General features: G+C 34.1%; 1 protein-coding gene across 2 annotated transcripts in view; it reads right to left on the reverse strand.

Annotated features, from left to right (window-relative positions):
• Window positions 1-21,153, reverse strand: part of FSTL5 (follistatin like 5) — a 218,517-nt gene that overhangs the window by 52,083 nt on the left and 145,281 nt on the right. For both annotated transcript variants that reach the window (XM_031553001.1, XM_031553000.1), the window contains exons 6-7: window positions 15,438-15,604; window positions 2,019-2,139 (exon numbers count right to left, since the gene is read on the reverse strand). In XM_031553001.1, coding sequence (XP_031408861.1) covers window positions 2,019-2,139; window positions 15,438-15,604 — 288 coding nt within the window. The remainder of the gene's footprint in view (window positions 1-2,018; window positions 2,140-15,437; window positions 15,605-21,153) is intronic.

Consider the following 21,153-nt stretch of genomic DNA (forward strand, 5'->3'; position numbering starts at 1 on the left):
AATTTAAATGTGAGTAAACTGGAGTTCAGTCTTTCCACTAGTCAAGCCAGCATTTACTATCTCTCCTTTTAGATTACAGAAAATTCCTCCAGATAATATGAAAGGAGGAAAAAATGCTGATGCCATGTATTAGCTGAGTGAGAACAGTCTATTTACAAAGTTGAAAATTGGAAAAAAAAGAGAGATGGGTCAATAGATATTCCAAATTGATTGCCTGGAAAAACAGAATTACAAAATTGACATTAAGGAAATAGCAAGCAAGCATTGAATAACCAAGTCATTCAAGGTGTGAAGGATATTAACAAGTAGAAAGTGGGAAAAAACAAGAAGCTGTTAAGAGTGAACAATATAAAAATGCAAGTAAAATAATCTAAGCAACTGCATTTGGTGTGATTGTCAATAAAATATATATGAGGAAAGATTTCCCCATTCTCTGATAAAAGATGTCAGGAAAAATGAAATATGATATGGGTTAATGCAACTGTCTTACACTAAAACCAAGAATGATAGTAGTGCCTACATTTAGGAAAGAGTAAAAGAGCCAAGTAAACATGCAGGAAAAAAATTGAGCTTCAACATGATTCTGGACAGGATTAAGTATGAACATGAAACGATAGATGCTTTTAGTTTAATGTGGGGAGATAGGTTTAAGAGCCAGAAAGATAAATAAGAAGGATGAAGCAGTAGGAAAACAGAAGGTCATCCAAAATAACAAAAAAAAGATTTAAATTTCACTGGAGATAAAGTACAGTAGGACTAGTGGTATGCCAATGGAGATGAACAATTGTTTAAAGTAATTTAGAAGAAAAAAAAAAAAAAAAATGTAGGAAAAAGAGCTAGGAGCACCATAAACAACTGTAGTTACATTTTGTCCAAGACAAATAACCAGTTGCCTCCCTCCCTTGAGATATTCAAAGGATTTCTTCACATTAGCCTGAGCAGCCTCACTGAAGGTGGCCATCTGAGCAGTGAGGCTGGATCAGATCCATAGCTTGCTTCCAACCTAAGCTATTCTGTGATTTTGTGATACTGAGGCCAGGAAAGTGGTCTTTAGAACTTGAACAGATCAACATTTTACATTCAGATGCCCCGAATTAAAAATCATGTTTAGATATCAAAATAATAAAAGCAAAATATAAGTCAAATTTGCAATCAAATTTTAAGTAGAGCGTTTTTAAAATTATTTTGCTAGATGCAACAGTATATAAACATGGGGGCTAAAAGAAATGCTTTCCACTTATTATAATAGCTCATGATGTAAGAGGCAGATGTTGGCAGTATGGCAGTAGGGTTTGAACCTTCCCACCAACATTCTGTTACATGTTGTTGCCATACAACAGTTGGCAGCAGAGTGGCAGTCTGACAAAATGGAAGTGTAGATGAAGAAAAGGAGTAGAATTGATTTCCTCCATGTGGAAAAAATGGCATTCACTGGCATTCAATATTTGCAGAATGTTTATGGAAACTAAGCAGTGGATGTGAGCACAGTGAGGCAGTGGTGGTGAGTTTCTGCAGTAGCTATGGGAAAAGTGGGTCCCCTCCACTGGTGTAGATTTTTACAAGTGTGGCGTGCAGGCTCTTGTTCACTACTGATGAAAATGTAGAACTGATGGTGTTGACTATATTGAAAAACAATGTTTCATAGCTGAGAGTTTGCTTTATCAAATAGCATTACTGTTCTCTTTGTATCTATCCATGTATTTCCATTGGAACAAAAAAGAAGACATTACTTTCAGAGCAACCTACATGTATTTTTCTCCTGGTAACATGCTCAGGTGTTCACTGTGAAGAGGAAGTCTACTGCACCAACCTACTCTTTTTAATACATTTTACTCTTACTGAAGTACTAAACGAACGTGATTTGCAAGGTAATTTATAGAACAATAAAAATATGACTTTCTCTCTTTTTCTGCCAAAGGTGTATTAAAAAGACTTTTAAAATAGGCAAGAGCAGATCTGCTTAACAAAATCCAAATTCTAATCTCTTATGACTTAGTAATTAGTGCATTTTTCCTTACCGTTCACTTGAAGAATATGAGTTTGGTAGAGTTTATCATAGCCATCAGCATAACAGGTGTAATTTCCCATATGAGTTGTAGTAACCTTAGTAATGTACAAGGACCCATCATCTCCAAAATCCTACAAGGAAAGATTAAAACCAAGGTTATCATAATTACATCTGTATTTCTACAGTAATTATGCTCTTCATTTTTGCAACAAAGCTGCGATGCTAATATCAAATGTTCAGCCAGAATAGCTGACAATAATCTGAAATCCTGATATTTTTATGTTTGGAAATGGCAGAGGTTTGTATTAGGTCAGTAAAAGAAAATACTATTTAGTTTCAAATTCAGAAGTACTGAGAATATATTTGTTTATTTAGCTATGGTAGTTACATGCAAAAGAGAAGCTATTTTTGGCTTGAATCTAACTAGATAAAAAAATCTAAACTTCTGCTCAAATTAACAAGGTAATTTATATCCTTTGGAAGGAAGTGTAATTAAGCCAATTTAAAAATAATGCTATCTTAAAAGACAACCCTAAAAGAACAGTCTAGTAAAATCTAGCATCTGTAATGTTAATGTTAAGTATAATTTACGTAATACAAATGAGTTTCCATGTCAGTTATTGTAAAAAATATATGAAATAATTAGTAGTCTCTGTTAATTTTTACTTAGGCTAATAACAATTTATTTGACTACTAATTTGACTAAAACCTTTACAATAATGAACTTCTTCAAAGTATTCTTTGAAAAGTCTAAGCTATGACATCTACATGCTTGTAAAATAGAAATGAGCTATAAGAAAATTAAACTCATCTAGATTTTGCAAGTGCAGGCTTAAGCAGTAAAGAGTAAGCTCTTTTCTAATTAAATGGATGTCTGTGTTACGATCTCTCTTTATTTTTCAAATAGACCACTGATAAAACATCTCTCTGGATATTTTACTCAACGATATCAGTTTTCAACAGGTTTTGCCCTATGACACTGTGATTTCTTTACTCAAAGCAATTTGGGTTTAGAGAGGGATTTAGCTTTTGTTTTAGAACAACAAACTAGATGTGTCTGCCTTATTATTAGTACACTGAGTTCAGTATTTGTTTTGTTAATTAAAGCAAACAATTCAACACAGTCAAAATAACTGTAAGCAGTGTTTGGAAAGCAATGATGAAGCATAGACAGAGTGAGATTAAACTGTGACACATGCTTAAGTGCTTAATAGAATAACTCACAAGCTAGAGTCACCCACAGAACCTGTATCCACACAGGCACGCAGATGAACACCACTGAACTCACATTAACATAAATACATATAGGGGAAAAAAAAAAAGATTATTTTACCTTTGGAAAAAATATTTGCTGACCTTAAAAAGAGGGCTAGAAGTTATGTTTATGATAAATAGAAAAGTATAAATGTTCAAATATATGTGACATAATTTAATAATAATTAAATTAGATAATAATCTAAAATCAAATCAAGAAACTAATTATTTTTGTCATCCAGAAATTAAAAAGATAGAATTGAACCATTATTTTAATAACGATTCCACTACAGCTCTGCTCTGTTGAGGAGCTCGACATTTAAGAAGCACAATGTATGTCACAAATAACAAGTAAAAGAGCATGAAAAGAAAGCATTCACTTGGCAACTAATCTGTACTTAGTCACCTTAGTGTGTAGTACAACACAAACCTAAAGGTGGTTTTTCTTTATAAAGCAATAATTATTTCCTTTGGTTATGTAAATTGCTGGTGTATACTAATTCTTTGCATAAGAGAGACTGACCATTTGCCTGCTTTTCTTCATTATCAGCTCTAGAAAGAACATTGCCAGCTTTCTCCCTGCAGAAGAATGTACAGAGGGAGGCTGCTTGAACTTCTTTAGTATTAGAGAAAGTTGAGGACTTTCATTTGCTTTTATATACTTTATATGATTTTCCTCTCATCTAGAGACCACAACCTCCCACCCACACAAAAAAAAAACAAAATTCTGCCCCCAAACCAAAAAATAATCATATATTTCTTTTTCTTTTTACTTCCGTGCATCTGAACATTCCTGCTCAAATCTCACTTGCATAATGTAAACTGAGAATTCAGCTCAGAGTTACACTTTACCTGTTAATTCAATGTTACAACTCCTACTTTCCAAATAATCAGTTTCTCTGTTTATGTTGGCAGAGCACTGCAATTCTACAATTCACTACTGCATGTCAGGAGGAAAAAAAATACTATGAAGAAATTTGAGAATGACTGTATAAGGAACTAATTCAAGATATTTTAAGCTTTTCCTTCTGGCTCAAGAGGGAAAACAAAACCTGAATTTCTTACGAAAAAAAATGTTGCATACTTTCACTCTCTTATACCGGAGATGTAATAAGGACAAATCATAAATCTGGTCAGAATCACCTCATTGAAGAGCTAGCCCAACAGAAAACAGTAAATCAAGTCAAAACTTAAAGAAAAAAACACAGTATAACGTATTACATAATTTTAATGTACAGTAGAAAGTTGCAGTATCATTCTACCAATAAGGAGAAAAGGCAATCGTGCAGTAATTCAGAACACCAAACTAAATCCCTAACTCAGATTTTGAGGAAATCTTTGTGCATGTCCTAAGTTTGCCTTACAAATACTCTTTATTACCTACCTAAAATAGGACTTTGTGATACACAGGCAGTGGCTATTAGTTGAATTCAACAGAATTTGTTTGTATTCAGCAAACCTTAGAAAAAGATTCATGTTTCTCTTATTTTAAATCAAAAGAACTCTGTATTAAGTAACCTAAACAAAAGTCTATGATTTTTCTGTTATTCTTATGAATACAGTAAGCACTGCTGTTTAATTACATCAGGAAACAGTAACACTTAGCATCAAATGGTAGCATTCATTATCCTATGGAAAACCTGCTACACAGAAGCAGAGGGACAGTCTGAAAAAATGGCATTTGACATGGGAGCGTATCTAAAGCAAAGGAGTAGAACTGAATCCCTCCATGCAGGAAAAATGGCACCCGCTGATATTCATCAACACTTGTTCAACATCTATGGAGACCAAACAGCGGATATTACTGCACTTCAGCAGTGACAACAGCAATGTGAAAGACAAATCATGTTTCAGATAGCCACATACAGCTGTCACACTACGAAATTAAGAGCAGCTCAATCAGCTTATCCATGTAAATCAGTGGATTATAACCAGTTAAATATTTGCTTCAGTGCATTGGAGGCCACTGTTGGTGGCAACATTGGAATATGGCAGTTTGCATCAGCTGGGTCCCATGAATGCTCACAAAGGAACAAAGGGAACATAATAGGCAAGTTTGTCAGGACCTGCTGTAGCAATACAAGGCTGAAGATGACATTTTCCTGGATCTCATCATTATCGGTGACAAGACATGGTGTCACCACTACTAGCTGGAGTCAAAATAGCAGTCCATGGAGTAAGAACATGTGAATTCCCCATCGAAGAAAAGATAAAGTGATGTACACTGTCTTTTGGGATAGGAAAGAGGTGATCCTCCAGGATCTGCTGGAACCTGGATAAAACATCAACATTGACTGCAGTTATGACACTGACTAAGTTGAAGGCTCAAACTTTCAGAATCAGGTCAGAGAAGAAAACAATCTTTCTCTTGCAACATGATAATGCCAGGCCCTATGCCAGTTTGAATATCATCAAACATGTTTCCAACATTGGCTGAACTTTCTTGTCACACCTACCACACAGTCCAGATGTAATCCCTTCTGACTTCCACCTGTTTGGGCAACATTTTCTCAGAAACAATGCCATAATAGCAGCTGAATAAGCGAGACTGCTCTGTTAGTGCAGATTTTCTAAAGAAAGGCATGAAAGCTCTTGTTCATTGCTGGCAAAACTGCCAGCATAGCTAACGGTGATGACTATGTTGCAAAATAGTGTTTTGTTGCTGAGAAGTGGCATTATTGTGCCCAATATCTATTAAATATCCAATAGCATCATTGTCCGCTTTGTATCAATTGTAGTTTCCATGGAAATAAATAGGAGGCTGTCATGGTTTTATGATTTTTGGTTATTGGTATTCCACATCATAACATCATGTAAAGCACTGGGATTTAAAGAGTTAATGCCCTACCTCTGTGGACCACCAGTTTTCTGAACACCTGGCTCTCAGAAGAGAATAACTACATACCCCAGAGGACTTTGAGTTCAGAGGAGAAAATAAAGCTCCTGGCAAGTTACGGGACTCTGTCTCTCTCCCTCTCTCTCAGCCTGATAGTGTGTGTGTGTGATCCCCAGCTGTTCCACCTTCATTTCAAAGTATGGCCTTCGGTTTCAGACACTCTCTCATTTTATTTGATTTATTAGCCTCAGTTCCAATTATATTATATTATATTGTGTTATCTTGTATTCCAATATCATATATAGTAAATTAAATTTCCTCCTCACATTGTTGCTGCTGTTGTATTTTTAGGCCCATATCCCATCTCCCTACCCATCCCCCTTTTCCCTTTCCCTCGTGCGTGGGTCCCTTGCCCCACTAGTCATAGAACCTGGCCCAACCAGCCCATAAACCATCGATGCTCCGCCCTCTCCTCCCCTCCTCTTAATGGTCCTGTGGACCTGCTGTCCCCCAGTCATGGGCTCATTACTTTTGGAGCAGTCCTCACATGTATGAAAACAGTACATGTATGCTTAGAAAGATTTTGAATGGAAATCCTATACAAAAGACTTTCAACGCTACAGACCTAAAGATACATAGCAAAGGGAGTGATGTATGTCCATTGGTGTACTTTGTTCATGAACAGAAATAAAAATACTGAAAGCTTGCATGCTAGCATAGCAGCTTCATTTAAAAGGAGGCTATCCCAGCTTGCCAAACACAGCACTAAAAAAACAACTTCTGACACAGAGCCTTTAGGCAAACAGTGAATACAAATCAATCCGAACTAAGCACTTAGTATGAGCTGGAGTATGGCAAAGGCTGTATTGCACAAAAAGTTGAAACCTGCTGCAGTTTTTATAGCAGTCTCAGTTATTTTTAAAAATCACCCATCTTGCCTTTGCTCAAACCATTAATACAATGTTCCATGTTCATCAGTCTAATATTTTATCAAAAGAAAGCTTCACTAGGTGAGGCGTCAGTGAAACAAAGGGCTATTCAGTATACACTGACTGAAACTAGTTATATTGGAACAATTACTTTTTTACCTCTCTACTGTGATCGACCGTGATAACGATTTTTAGCAATAGTCTTTGTCTACCTGGGTATTGATACAAAACAAGATGGATCGAACAGCACTCAGAGAGTCCGTAAAATGAAGTTTCAGAATATTAAATATGCAAATAGAGTACATACAAGTCTTATATTTTCTACACATTATGGGTAGTGAGATATTTATGTTTCTTCTTTACAGTACATGTCATTTTGTTTGATCTAGTCTGCCTCCAAGTTATAGAAACAAGGATGGAAATTCCCTATTTCCTACAAGGAATGTGAATAATGTTATATTTCTGATGACAACAAAGTAATTATTAACATTTACTAAAATAAATATTTTATTAAATTTATTAATCTATATTAACATTTTCTAATATTCATATTTTCTATTATTAACAAAGTAAACTTTGATTATGTTTAGCTGTTTTGTTCTCACTAAATACTCTCATCATTTGTTATACATGTAAGGTTTGCCATCTACTACTACTTGCAAAATTCTTCATGAACTATGTATTATTTTGAGGCAAAGTACTTAACTTAAATACATACTTACAATATATAAAAACAGTTGATTTTTTTTTAAAGCAAACATATGCACTTTCCATTGCACAGTCAAAAGCAAAACCCATAAACTCAAAAGCCATTTCAATCAGAGTATTGCAATGAGTCATAACCATATTCTTGTACTCTCTGAATTGATACTAAAAGGTTATCTCTTCTGCGAGAAATCCACTGCTTCAATTTTATCACTACATCAATCATAATTTAAAGTCTTTGACATGGTCCTGCATCACATCCTTATCTCTAAATTGGAAAGATGTGTATTTGAAGGTTAGTTATTTGTTGGATAAAGAGTTGGCTGTATGATCACATCCAGAGGGTTGCTGTCAATGGTTCTGTGACCAGCTGGAAGCCAGTCATGAGGGGTTTTCTGCAGGGATCTGTCTTGAAACGAGTGCTCTTGAACATACGTTTATCAAGAACATAAAACAGCAAGACTGAAGTGTACTCTCAGCAAGTTTGCTGATGACACTAAGTTGAGTGGTACAATTGACACAACAGAAGGAAAGGACACCATCCAGAGTGACTTGGACAAGCTCAAAAAGTGGACACATGAGAATCTAATGAGGCTTAACAAGGCCAAGCGTGAGGTGTTGAACTTGAGTCGAGGCAATCCCAGAAATGAGTACAGAATGGGAGAAATACTCATAGAGAGGAGCCCTGCAGAGAAGGACTTGGGGGTCCTGATGGACAAGAAGCTGGACAACAGCCAGCAGTCCACTCTTGCAGCTCAGAAGGCCAACAAAAGGCTGGGCAGCATCATCAAAAGCGTAGCCCACAGAGAAAGGGAGGGGATTGTTTCCTCCTACTCTGCCCTTGTAAGGCCCCATCTGGAGTACTGTGTCCCAGCCTGCCACCTCCAGTACAGGAGAGGTTTGGAGCTGTTGGAGGGGGTCCAAAAGAGATTATCTGATCATTTTTGTCACCCTGTGTAAAGTATTTACAAATAGACATTACAAAAATTCACACTAAATTTAGGAAAATCTCTAGTTTTATCTATTCTGAAACAAAATAATGAAAAGATTCTAGCCATTGAGACAAAGGTGATTCGTATTCAAACAGAAGAAGTTCTGAACACAAACTTTTGAAAGATAAGTTCTAGAATTTTTAAGGTGGATATATAAATATGGCATAAAAATGACAAGATTGATTACATTTAAATACAGTACAGAATTTTGGATGACGAAAGAGAAGTTAGGCTATACTAAAGTAGATCATCAATAGGATTTAGAAATGAATGGAAATGTGGTGCTAAGACTACGAGTAGATCGATCACTGAGCAATTTAATTCAGAGAAATGTTAAAATGCCATCATTTGAAAAGTGTATCACACATAGCATCATCTGTTGGAATCCTATCAGAGTTCACAAATTAAGTAGGTTTGATCTAGATAAGTACTTTGCTTCAGTCACTTTGGTGAGTAACAGTACTGGTGATTTTACAGGTTGGCGTCAGGTTGTTTTTTGTTGTTGTTTGTTTCTTTTGGTGTGGCTTTTTTGTTTGTTTGTTTGTTTTTAGTATTTACTCATTGTCTAGGTACACTAATGAAACACTTCCAGAAGATTACTTTTTTTTCCTTTTGGCAGTAAATATTACATAAGACAGTTAAGCAAAATTCCTAGTAGGTAATTATGCTCTACCTGTCATCTTTCTACTTCCTGGGATGCTTAGGAGGAACAAGCAAAGACAGTTATTTTATTATTATTATTATTTTTCAAACGTTTAAGCATTAAAATAGACTCTCAGATATCCGAGCACTTCCGTTCTTTCATTACTGGTGATGTGGCCCTCCTATTTAACATCACATAAAAAGGCTTTAAAAGTCAGGAGTACGAGCCACAGGAGGCCATTATTAACAAAGCATCTTCATCATACTTTAAAAAAGACTGACCTTACCTACCAGCTGCAGGTGAGGCCAGGCTGCTTTCTGACTTTGGGGACTTTGTTTTAAAATAATAACCTGAAAAGCCTGATATATTTCCTGCATTCTTTACACCTATTTCACCCAATAGCAATGTGTTGCAGACTGAGCTGGAGAAATCAGAAAAATCTTAATACTTTTTCAAAAAGTGAAAATCATCAGCTGGCTCAAAATTAAGATAGTCACCACCATAAAAAGATGTATATAAACCTTAAACTTCTATAGTATTATAGCTTTGAGTAAGCTAGAGTTGCACAATTTGCATGTCCAGGAATCAGTATGTTTGAATGAAACCACACTGCAACTTTTTACCACACTTCATTAACCAGAAGATTACAGATCCATAGTGGTATCTTATTTAAGTGCACCTTTACAATGTTATATAAATGTTATGATGCACAGTTTACGGTGTTATTATCCACAGTCTGAAGTAGCATTCATTAGATGATTAATGAAATAAGATCTTTTCAATATTCAGAGAAAAAAATGCCAGGTCTTGCAAGTCTTACACATACTCAATGTTTTCTTTTGGTGTGATTTATCCTGCTACTAAAGAAGTAATTATGATTCCAAATAAGAAAAAAGAAGAATGGAAGCAAACTCCTGAATGAAATAACTATATTGGTGAGCAAACATATATATAAGCCAAAAGTATATAAATAAATTTAAAAAAACATTAGAGACTAATAAATCTGATCAGCAGCTTCGACAGCATTTTCAGAACACTTTTAAAATCAAGCAAATGAAATTGGTATTTGATACCAAATAACAGAGAAAAGGTAATCAAGTCTTATCTTAAAGCATAAAACAAGTATAAAGTCATAAGTACAAATATTACAAATTATGTTTTTAATCATTGTCATAAAAATTTCATACTAACAACCAAACACACAGAGAAGTTTGTGTGTAGATCATACTATCTCATTGGAGAAGACAGCATCAAAGGGAGATATTTTTCTTGATGTTCTCCTGACAATTTTGTTAGGAATAGAAAAGGGATAAAGGATGGGAAGCCGGAAGTAAAAGAGAAGCTGTCAGAAGCCCTTTCTAAGAACTAAGTTTAAGATTTTGGCCAATATGAAAATATTTATTTCAACAGCTGCTGAGAAGAACTCTTTAGAGTGGAAGGGAATATGTTCTTTCAGAGGACAATAAGTTTTAATGGCAAACAAACGACATTTTAGAAAAAAGAAAAAAGAAAAAAAGAAAAAAAAAAGAAAAAAAGAAAAAAAGAAAAGGATCGCAGTGTAATAGAATGGCTTGGGTTGGAAGAGATCTTAAAAATCTAATTCCAAGCATCAAGCATCTTGCCATGAGGGCAGGGATGCCACCCACTATATCTGGTAGTAGATTAGGTTGTCCAGGGTCCTACCCAAACCAGAATTGAGCATCTTCAGTGAAGGGGCATCCGCAGCTTCTCTGGACAACTTGTTCCAGTTTCTCTCTACTTTCCAAGTGAAAAATTGCTCAATGATCTAACCTAAATCTCCTCTCTTTTAGTTTAAAACTTTTCCCCCTTGTGCTATCACCATCAGACCACGTAAAAATTCTGTCTACCTCCTGTTAATAAGTTTGTTTTAAGTACTGGAAGGTCACAACAAATGCTCTTGGAATCCTTCTCCAGGCTCAACAAGCCCAGTTCCCTCAGCCTTTTCTCATAGGAGAGATGCTCCAGCCATCTGATCATCTTTGTATCCCTCTTTTGAACCTGCTCCAACAGCTCTACATCTTTTTTGTGCTGGGAGCCCCAGACCTTGACACAATATTGCAGATGATATCTCACAAGGTGTCATAGTTTTATGATTTTTGTTATCAGTATTCCACACACATCATAACATCATGTGCTTCACTGGGAGTTAAAAGAGTTAATTCTGCAGTTCCGTGGATTGTGGATAGTTCTGGGTACCTAGTCCCAGAATAGAAGAGCTACCTACAACTCCCAGAAGACTTCATTATTTCGTTGCTGCTCAAAGGGAAAGATAAAACTGTCTGGGAGTTACGGGACTGTCTTTCTACTAGTCTCTCTGTGCATACTTCCTAGCCATCTCTTCTACAATATTAGAGTACAGCCTTCAGTTTTTGGAAATCTCATTTATTTATTAGCTTCAATTTTAATTATATTCTACCGTATTGTGTTATCTTGCATATGTTATCATAATTGGTTTCCTGTTGCTCAGTGCCTCCCTTAGCTCATTGCCACTGCTGTCCTCCTCTGAGCCCATTTCCCTATCTACTCCCTTCTGCTTTTCACATGGCACAGGACCATGGGTCCCTTGCTCCATCCCTTCAGTCACAGAACTAAACTGAACTGGGATGGACCCGTGACACAAGGGCAGAGTAGATGTTGGCAATAATCTCCCTTGCCCTGCTGGCCACCCTAGGATGTAGACTTGAATATGATATCAAAAGTAAGAGTTTAATTTGGAAATTAATTTTAATGCAATGAAAAAATGAGATGTTTTGAGAGAAAGATAACCTATACATAACTTCAAAGCCACAAACTTTGCCTGTCAAATAGAAATATTACATGTTTTCAATTAAGGTAGTCTAAAGAAAGAAATGTTTAGTTTTCGTTAAAAAGTAGATTAACCTACACTCCTTCAAAAATCTACTAATTTAATTCTGTTAGCAGATGTTAAACTTTATAGGTGAGCAAGTCATTTAAGTAGATCTTGTATAAATGTAAGAACAAAGCGCAGACAGCTTGTAAGAGAAGTGCTAGGTATAGGAGAAGAGCTGGAGGCAAAACTAAAGGAAAAGTTCAAAAAAGAAAGTAAAATGAAATATAAAAAGCATTTTAAAAGCAAATCAATTTATATGAGAAAAACATGCACTGCATTTGGGAAAAAAAAAATCTGCTATTTTTAATTTTCCCATAGATAAGAACTTTGTTCTGCAATGAATAATAGTTTATATAAAACTCAAGCAAATTGAAAAGAAAAATTACGAATTTAAGATTCATGGCAAGAGAAAGCCCTTATAGATGCATACTAAAATATCAGTAAAAAGTCTGAGTCTGTACTGAGTCATAGAACAAATGAATTACAATTTAAATAAAGTAAAATTTGCAGAGGCAGAAAACTTTTCAAGGTTTCATTTAGGTCAATGCTGATCACCTCTGACTCTTATCAGTTTAAATGAAAAAAAAAAAAAAAAAAGGCACACAACTTTTCATAAGTTTAATCGTTTATATGATGAGAAGAGTTGAGGAGCACTAAAGACTCCTAAAATTGGCTAATAGATGTTATCATATCATTTTTAACATTTAACCATACATTTGTGGCAAGATAAAAAATCAGTAAATTTTTCTATTTTTTTAAAAGCAGTGATTAAATAATATTTGTGTTCTCAATTCTTGGAAGTCAAAGACATTATATAGTTCTGAATTTGTTACTCCCAAAACAAATAATTTAACTTGCATTGAAAATTGCACAGTACAAAAACTTAATTTCCACACCATAAGAACGAGCATTTGCCTTGATTCACAAAATCACATTGTCACTACTACTTAATCTGATTGGTGCCACATATGCTCACTTCCAGTTACATGATCTCTGATGCATTTTGCTGGAAAAAAAAAAAAAGTATTTATCTGCCTCTCTAGATTAGTCCTTGTCACTTATTTTTCCCCAAAACAATACCACAACTTACACAAGAACATTATTTTTCAGATGCACATATGTGGTTGTTATACAGCTGAGTAAATTGACAATTCCCAGTGCTAGCCAAACATTTTAGATTATAACACAGTCACAGCAAATCACAGAACACATTTCCTCTGCAGACATCTGAAATTAAACAAGGGCTTAAAGCATTTTAATGTTTAAAATTGTCTGAATAAGTACAACACATTCTTTGGTGGTTAAAATGCAGCAAACTGAAACACGCTATATTCCCTCTGCATTTGTTCTTTTCAAGTCAATATTTAAGTACTAACATAATTTCCCATATTGAAATACAAATAATTCGGTTTTGTCAAATTATTTTTCTTCTCCTCAAGGTTTTATTTTTACTACATTACTTGAACAGATACTGAATAATAACTACATAAGAAGCTTGAAATAAATGTAAAGTTGTAAGAGTATCTGACAATCAAATTTCAGAACATTATGGAATGACCAAAGAAATACAAGGAGAATTTTTTGTTGTTCTTAAAGGAAATAGAAAGTGTGAGTTCAAATCAGTGCAAACAGTAGAATGCATAAAATAGATTTTGAAGAAAAGAGACTCTGTAACCCAGTTAATGTTTTTATGCCCAATCATTTTTTATTGTTTCTAGCTTTGTTTCCAGGTTCCTTTAGTTCCTTCTTCCACTGTTTGTTGGCTTATCTGCATATTAGATCAGTATCACCTACATTAATTCAAGTGCTACATATTTTTAATGCCTCACCTCAGGGATATTGGATCTGTCACTCCCTTTGAATCATAATTATTAATATTAATGGACTAAGATCTAACGTTCTTCAAAAAGCACTTTCAAGCATTTCATTCTTTCTATGATTTTCTTATGGTATATAAAGAAATAATGAATACATTCACCTTCAGAACTATACTTCTGTCACTGGAAAAATTTACTCTGTTTCATTACTACTGTAGCCATACACCAAATATACATGCAGAGATCACCCCCAAACAGAGACTACTTAAATAATTCCACTCTGTGCAGATATGAATACTAAGTTTTTTTCCAGAGATGAACAATCCCTCATCTGCTTTTACTTCCATAGCATCTTTTAGCTGTCTTGCAAATTCTCTTAGGATGCAATTTGTCGACTTTCTTTTGGGAATTACCTCTTTGCTTGATCTATTTATTTGCTTATGTTTATGGTTGTTAAGCCAGTACATTGTCACATGGCCTTTCACTCCTATTAAATGTACAAAAATTCAGCCAATTCTACCAATTTTAATTTTCTCCCTTAGCTTTTGATTTCTCAACACCACTTCAAACTAACTTCAAATTAGGTACTCCATGAGTCTTCAAAAAATCCACATTGGACTGCATATCCAGCCGTTATAACTAACAAAGAAGCATGGTAGGCTGGCCCTAGCTAATAAGCAAGCTCCCAGTCAGCACTTGCTCATTCCGCCTCTCAGAGGAAGAGGGAAAGAAAAGGGGAGTAACCTGAATGAAAAAATTTGCAGGTGAAGACTTCCTCCTTACTACCATTATGGGAAAACCAGACTTTACCTACGGAAAACTGGCTTAATTTATAGCCAATTAAAGTAAAATAAATAAATAAATAAATAAATAAAAATTAGTAACTCAGGTTGTAGGAAACACAAAGATGAACTTTACTAAAACAACAGCTTTCTTCTGCACTTTCCCAGACTCAACTTCATTTCCAAGTGGTTCACTAGTGCACTCCCTACAGGAATATTCCCTGTGTTTGTCTGTCTTTTTGGTGGTGTGCAGCGATAGGACAATGATTAATGGCCTAAAACTTAAACATAGGAAGTTCCATACAAATATGCAGAAGAACTTCTTTATGGCAAGAATGATGGAGCCCTGGAGAAAGTTGCCCAGAGAGAGGTTGTGGAGTCTCCTCCTATGGAGAAATTCAATACCTGTCTTTCATTATTTTTAACACCAAGAGTTTGCAAACAATTTGAAAGAAAAACAGAGTTTGGTAAGCATTTTATTCCTATTATTTTGTTTTGTTTTCCTAAAAACATATTGAGTAGAATTAGTTAAACATCACTTCTCAGTTCTTCGAGCAAAGGTTTTGTAACAAGCTGTTAAATAGGATTCTTTTACTTACACTGATGTCTTCCAAATCTAAGTTATTCAGAATGACATTGTTCCTCTTCCAGATGATGGGAGGTCTCAGAGCGCCCTGGATGGCACAACTTAAGACAGCACTTTGTCCTACTGTTGCTGCAGTAGTGCTTAGTTTTTGGTCTTCTGGCAAACTCAGCTGAACTACCTCTGCAAAAGATATATTGTTTGTAAGGTTAATTTGCTAGCAGTTTCATAAGATTAATTAGTATGCGGCTTTTGTACCCTGATAATTTAAATAATTTTAATTGGAATCAAAGTAAAAAGAGTTTCCAAAAAACACAGGAAGTTCAGAGTATTTCAAATAAAGGTCACCATGACATTTCAATTAAATTGACTGACAAGCATGATTCTATAAAGAGAAGCATTTAATATGAAAATGAATTTGAGAGGTAAGACTACAACAAACATAACAGAATGTATCTACAATCAGACTCCAGAAGTTATTTAACAGTTAGGCCAATGCAGTACAGTAGCCAGCATCTTCATTTAACTAACGTGACAATACTTCTGTTCTGTTAAGAGTCATTCATTTTCAGAAAAGAAAAATATTAATGGAACACAGTGTGGAAAAGATACAAGACTGAAGTGGGGATGGACAAATGTGAATTCTGCTTTCAGAATGTAAAATTAAGGTATGAGCTTTCTTTTCTGATGTACCAGTTTTTATGGAGGATTTCCATTGACTGTGAAAGCACAAGTTCCTGATAAAACTGACATTAGTATTCTCTTCCATTTGAGTCTCAGAATATGCATTAATCATAGTCAAAACACACTAGTTTACGTCAGTTCTAAAAAATAGTGTAAAAAGAATTTGCACTATGGTTCTCTGGTCAAACATGATTTCTTTTACAATAGCTAGAAAAATCCAGAGCCAGAATAACAAACAGCTGTGTACTTGAATAAATTTTTCCTAAGTACAGAGAGAAGAAAAAAAATAACAAACCAAAAACCAGAGCATTTCATAGCATCTATTCTCTAGCTGTTGTGTCTGCCAAGCAGCAGCAGCAACAATGAAGATGGAATACAGCAACAACCACAAGAATATAACATCATGTAATGCTTGACAAACATGAATTGAATACAGTACTTCTACTGAAGCATGAGTCATCTCAAGCCACAAATACTCAACATCTACTTTTAACATTTCCAGTGCATCACGCATTAAAAATTGCTAGTGTTAACAAGCTATTTCACAATATCAGGTAAGCCACTTTTGATTTATTTAAGAGAAGGACTCTTGACTTTGATGTCCCACACATTTGGACTCTTACATAAAAAAAAGAAAGAGTGACATTAATCTTCTCATTACAGCAAAGCAACAACCTATAAACAAGCTAAGAGTATTGGTTCCTGTTAGCTTCACAAAAGCTATAAACAATTTTTAATTAACACAATTAAAAAGATTGTTCAGTTTAATACTTTTTTTCTTCCTTTCCAAATTGCAAGAAGAAAGGCATTTCAATAGCTTCAGGAAAGAAAGATTTTTTTTTTTCAGAAAGACAATTTTTATGTGATTAAAAATATTAATTTTCTATTTAGAGAAAATACAAAACACCTTTATTCTCTCTTCCAATCGGAACATAATGCTGTCCACCATTCAATGTGACTGACAATTTTTTCCCCTCAATGCATGACCTGATACAATTTGTTACACCATTGAAAAGGGAATATATAAATTAAGTTAAATATTGAGCTATCTCCTGTCGTTTTTAAAATGTATTTCAATCATCTGAAGCATTTCAGCTTGTATGTTATAGGATATGGTTCTTCAATGACACTGCTATCCAGACTTCTTGAAACACATCTGAATGACTACTGAATGATTCAAAACTTCTGATAGACAGCAACAGCATACTAATATTTTCTTACAGAATTCTGTCTGTATAAACCTTAAAAGGTAGATAAACACGATGATCTATAAGAGTAATTATCTGTGTTTTCCAAAGCCAATACTTAATTTAGCATAGTCATTAAATGATTACCATAAAATGATTATGAAAAATGCTAATCCTCACATGATAAATGAGTTATCTAATTTAAATTCTACAAAATTTCAAGGTCTGTTTCCAATTAGTTCCAGTATTATTATTTCGATGCCTTTATACAGAAGTCCAGTTCTTTTTATTCTATTTTTAATTAGAATGCAATTGTGGATAAGGAGACATGTATTAAATGCAAAGTTTAGCATTTGCTACCTTAGTGAAAATTATGTTCCAAAAAACAAAACAAAACAAAACAAAATGGCATTACTATTTTATGACATTAATAATTCATTTATGGTTCATGCCCATGGACTACTGTAAGCTCTGAGCTTAATGGAAAGTGTATAAAATGCAGCTTAACTTCAAATGAGTGGTCATAGGGCATTAGCTATGGCCTTTTGTTTTGCTGTAGTTAACTACAAGGTTTTTGAAATTAACAAAGTAGCCTGTAACTAGGAAGGATATGCAAAAGTCACTGCTTTTCAAGAGATATAAAAAGGTTCTCCTTGCCTGTGGCTCAGGTATTACAGCTCTTAAAAACCTTTAACACCTTAGAGCAATGACCACATATAACCTTAGTGAAATTAACACAAACTAGCCCTAAAACCTCCTAGTCTAGACACAACATATGTATAGGCTGATAAGTTTCAGGAAGAATTTAAAGAACTGAAGAGAATAAAACTGAACGTAAAATAATCTGAGATTCATAATGCTTCTACAAGGAATTTTATGAATAGTATTTTTCATTTTTAAAAATTCTAAGGCCCTATTGTTGATCAATAGCAAGATAAAAACTACCGGTAGAAAACACTAAGTGGAAAAATTTTCAGTGAACATCAGGATTTGCTAATTCTTTCACTTAATAGTGAAAAAATTGGAAATGCTGCTATTTGGTTGTGTCAAATCTTACTACGATTTTTTGTTTTGTCTTGTAATATTGGGAATACAGCTACACAAAGTGCCTTTTCCTTCTTCTGGCATTGATCTCACCTTCTCAAAACGAAACAAGAGCCTTTCCATCAGTGTCATTTTGCTGTTCTTAAAAGCAACTTTAAAATCTGCATGCATTACGATTAGCATGTCTAACTTTGTCAGTTCAAAAATTAAATGATAAAAAAAGCTTGCCTTTTGGCAAAGTTCAAAATAATCTTGGTATGCTAGGCTGAAGAAAGTATACAGAATTTCACTTTTCAGTGCAATTAAACTATTGAAAGAAAAAGTCATCTTTGCTGTGAACAGATTTTATTTTCTATAAATGTAAATAGAGCAAAACATAGTTCATCCAGAAAGAAGCATTTTGATTGGCTTTTCAAAATTAAAAAAAAAAAAAAAGGACCAAGAGACCGGAATTAAAGCATTCCGAAGGTGGTATCCCAACAGTTCACCTTAGATGATTTATCACAGGGAGAGAATATTTTTCAAGTGGAAATAAGTGAAAAACTCCTAATTAAAACTTGAAAATAGTATTTTTTCCTGTACAAAATGATTTCCATATAACAATAGCCTTCTTTGTTCATCGATTCATCACAAAAATAGTGTAGCACAGAGCTGACTTAGAACAGGGTGCTGATGAGCCTGAACTCCTGCTCATACTGCAAGAGTTCATAGTGATCAGCTCAAATCAATCCACATCATAGAATCATAGAATCACCAAGGTTGGAAAGACCAACCTTGGATCAGCCAGTTGGATCAACCAGTCCAACTGCTCAGTTGTCACCAATGTTTCTCACTTAAACCACATCCCTCTGTACAACATCTAAATATTTCTTGAACACCTCCAGGGACAGTGACTCCACCACCTCCCTGGGCAGGCCATTCTGTATCCATGTGATAGAATTATAACAATATAAGTAATGCTGTATTAATTATTACTTATTATATAATTTAAGGAAAATGTAGTGCACTACTTCATAATCATTATGTTAATATTTAAAAATCTCAAAGATCTATTAAAAACATCAAAAGACCTGCTTTCATAATTCTATTAGCCACACATGCACAAGCATAAATAACTGTGCCACTGCTATTTAACAAAGCAGCAGAGCTTCTATCAAAATTCAAGATGTTTTATTTCCAGCCTTAAGGCTAGCATAGCAGAGATTTCTTTTCTCTATTTTCACAATTCTATTATTTTTCAAGAAGAATGGATCTTAAGATATTTCTTCAAATTAATATTTATTTAACTTTTCCTTTTTTAACAAGGAATATGAAAATATTTTTAATGCAAATTAAAAAAATTAATAGAAACCATAAAAGAAAAGAAGCAAAAGCTTGTCTTCAATTTTATTTTTCATACTACTCAGTAAGATTTAATAGAGAACAACTGATAGGTTGTGCTACGTTTATTTCGTGGAAGAAATTAAAGCTTCTCTTAAAGATAAATACATATCATTCGTTATTCAAATACCCAGAAACATTAAGAATGTTTCAAAATTTCAGAATTTAGAATAAAGTAGAATATTTCACCTGATTGCCTAATTTAATGAATTTAACATGTAAAATTTTTATTATTCAAACAGCTTCCATTTGCTGATTGTATCAGGAAAAAAAAACCAACAAAACAACAACAGCAAAAAAACCCCTGCATATAATTTTTTTTAAAGAGTCCACTGAAGTAAGGAAAAGGAATAAATAAAATATAGAAGTTAATAACTTAAATTTATATATATACTCACACACACACACACACACAGATATATATATACACACACTTTTTTTTTCCTTGTTTGTTATTAACACCAGATCTCCCTGGCACAGAATGAGAATATACATATTGAAAAGTAAACAAAACATTAAATAGTATGAACTAAAAAAAGAATGCAACAAAAAGCATTCTAATTTCTTCATAGGTTGTTTTCAACACAATTGAAACAATAATGTCTCATATAAACATTTGGTAAATTAAAAATAACAGATATACGACACCTTTTGTAGCATATATTAAAAGTGAAAGGTAAATTAAATGACCAAATACAGGATCTTAGCTTAACTACATGTAGCATTTAAATGGTTGTGTCCTATAATTCAAATCCAAATTTTTTCATCTGCCACCTATTCATTCTTAATGCCATTGTACTCTTCATGAAGAATCCTTCTAAGTGCATAAGTACACACACCTTAAATCCTCTCATTTGTGATTAAGTTAATCAGATTGAAACCTGAACGTTTTTCACTTTAAGATATTTTCTTAAATAATGTCTATTTTAACATTCCTTCCCTCACCACCCTTCAACAGCATTTTGTAAGCTTAGTTTTCAGGACGTTGCACCATGGTTTCCTACAAAATTAAGCTAAGAAGGAAATCTCACCTCCTAAATCCACAGCCATTCACATAAGAGTATGTGATAGATAGGCCTCTAGTGTAATTAAAAATGAAAATAAAAATCTGCAGAGTACAACTACCACAGTCGTCTTTTCATTCTAAATTAAAACTAATGCTTAGTCTTTGTGCTGTAAAGTTAGGTATGAAACCACAATCATTAAAATAACCTACGGAGGTATTGATTCCAGCAAAATTTATTGACTGTGGATGGAAATTTTCCCTTAAATCAACAAGATCATGATTATTTTTAAGCTAATAAAGAACTTAATGGAAGAACTATGAGAAATAATGTACTACTTTTACTATTTTAACATGATTGAAGAAATGAAAAGTAATCTGATCTTCTGGCAGAGTAGTATCAATCTAACTGGAATTTGCTTCAATTTTTTTTT

The sequence above is a fragment of the Meleagris gallopavo genome, chromosome 4 (assembly GCF_000146605.3).
Source record: "Meleagris gallopavo isolate NT-WF06-2002-E0010 breed Aviagen turkey brand Nicholas breeding stock chromosome 4, Turkey_5.1, whole genome shotgun sequence".
NCBI lineage: Eukaryota > Metazoa > Chordata > Aves > Galliformes > Phasianidae > Meleagris > Meleagris gallopavo.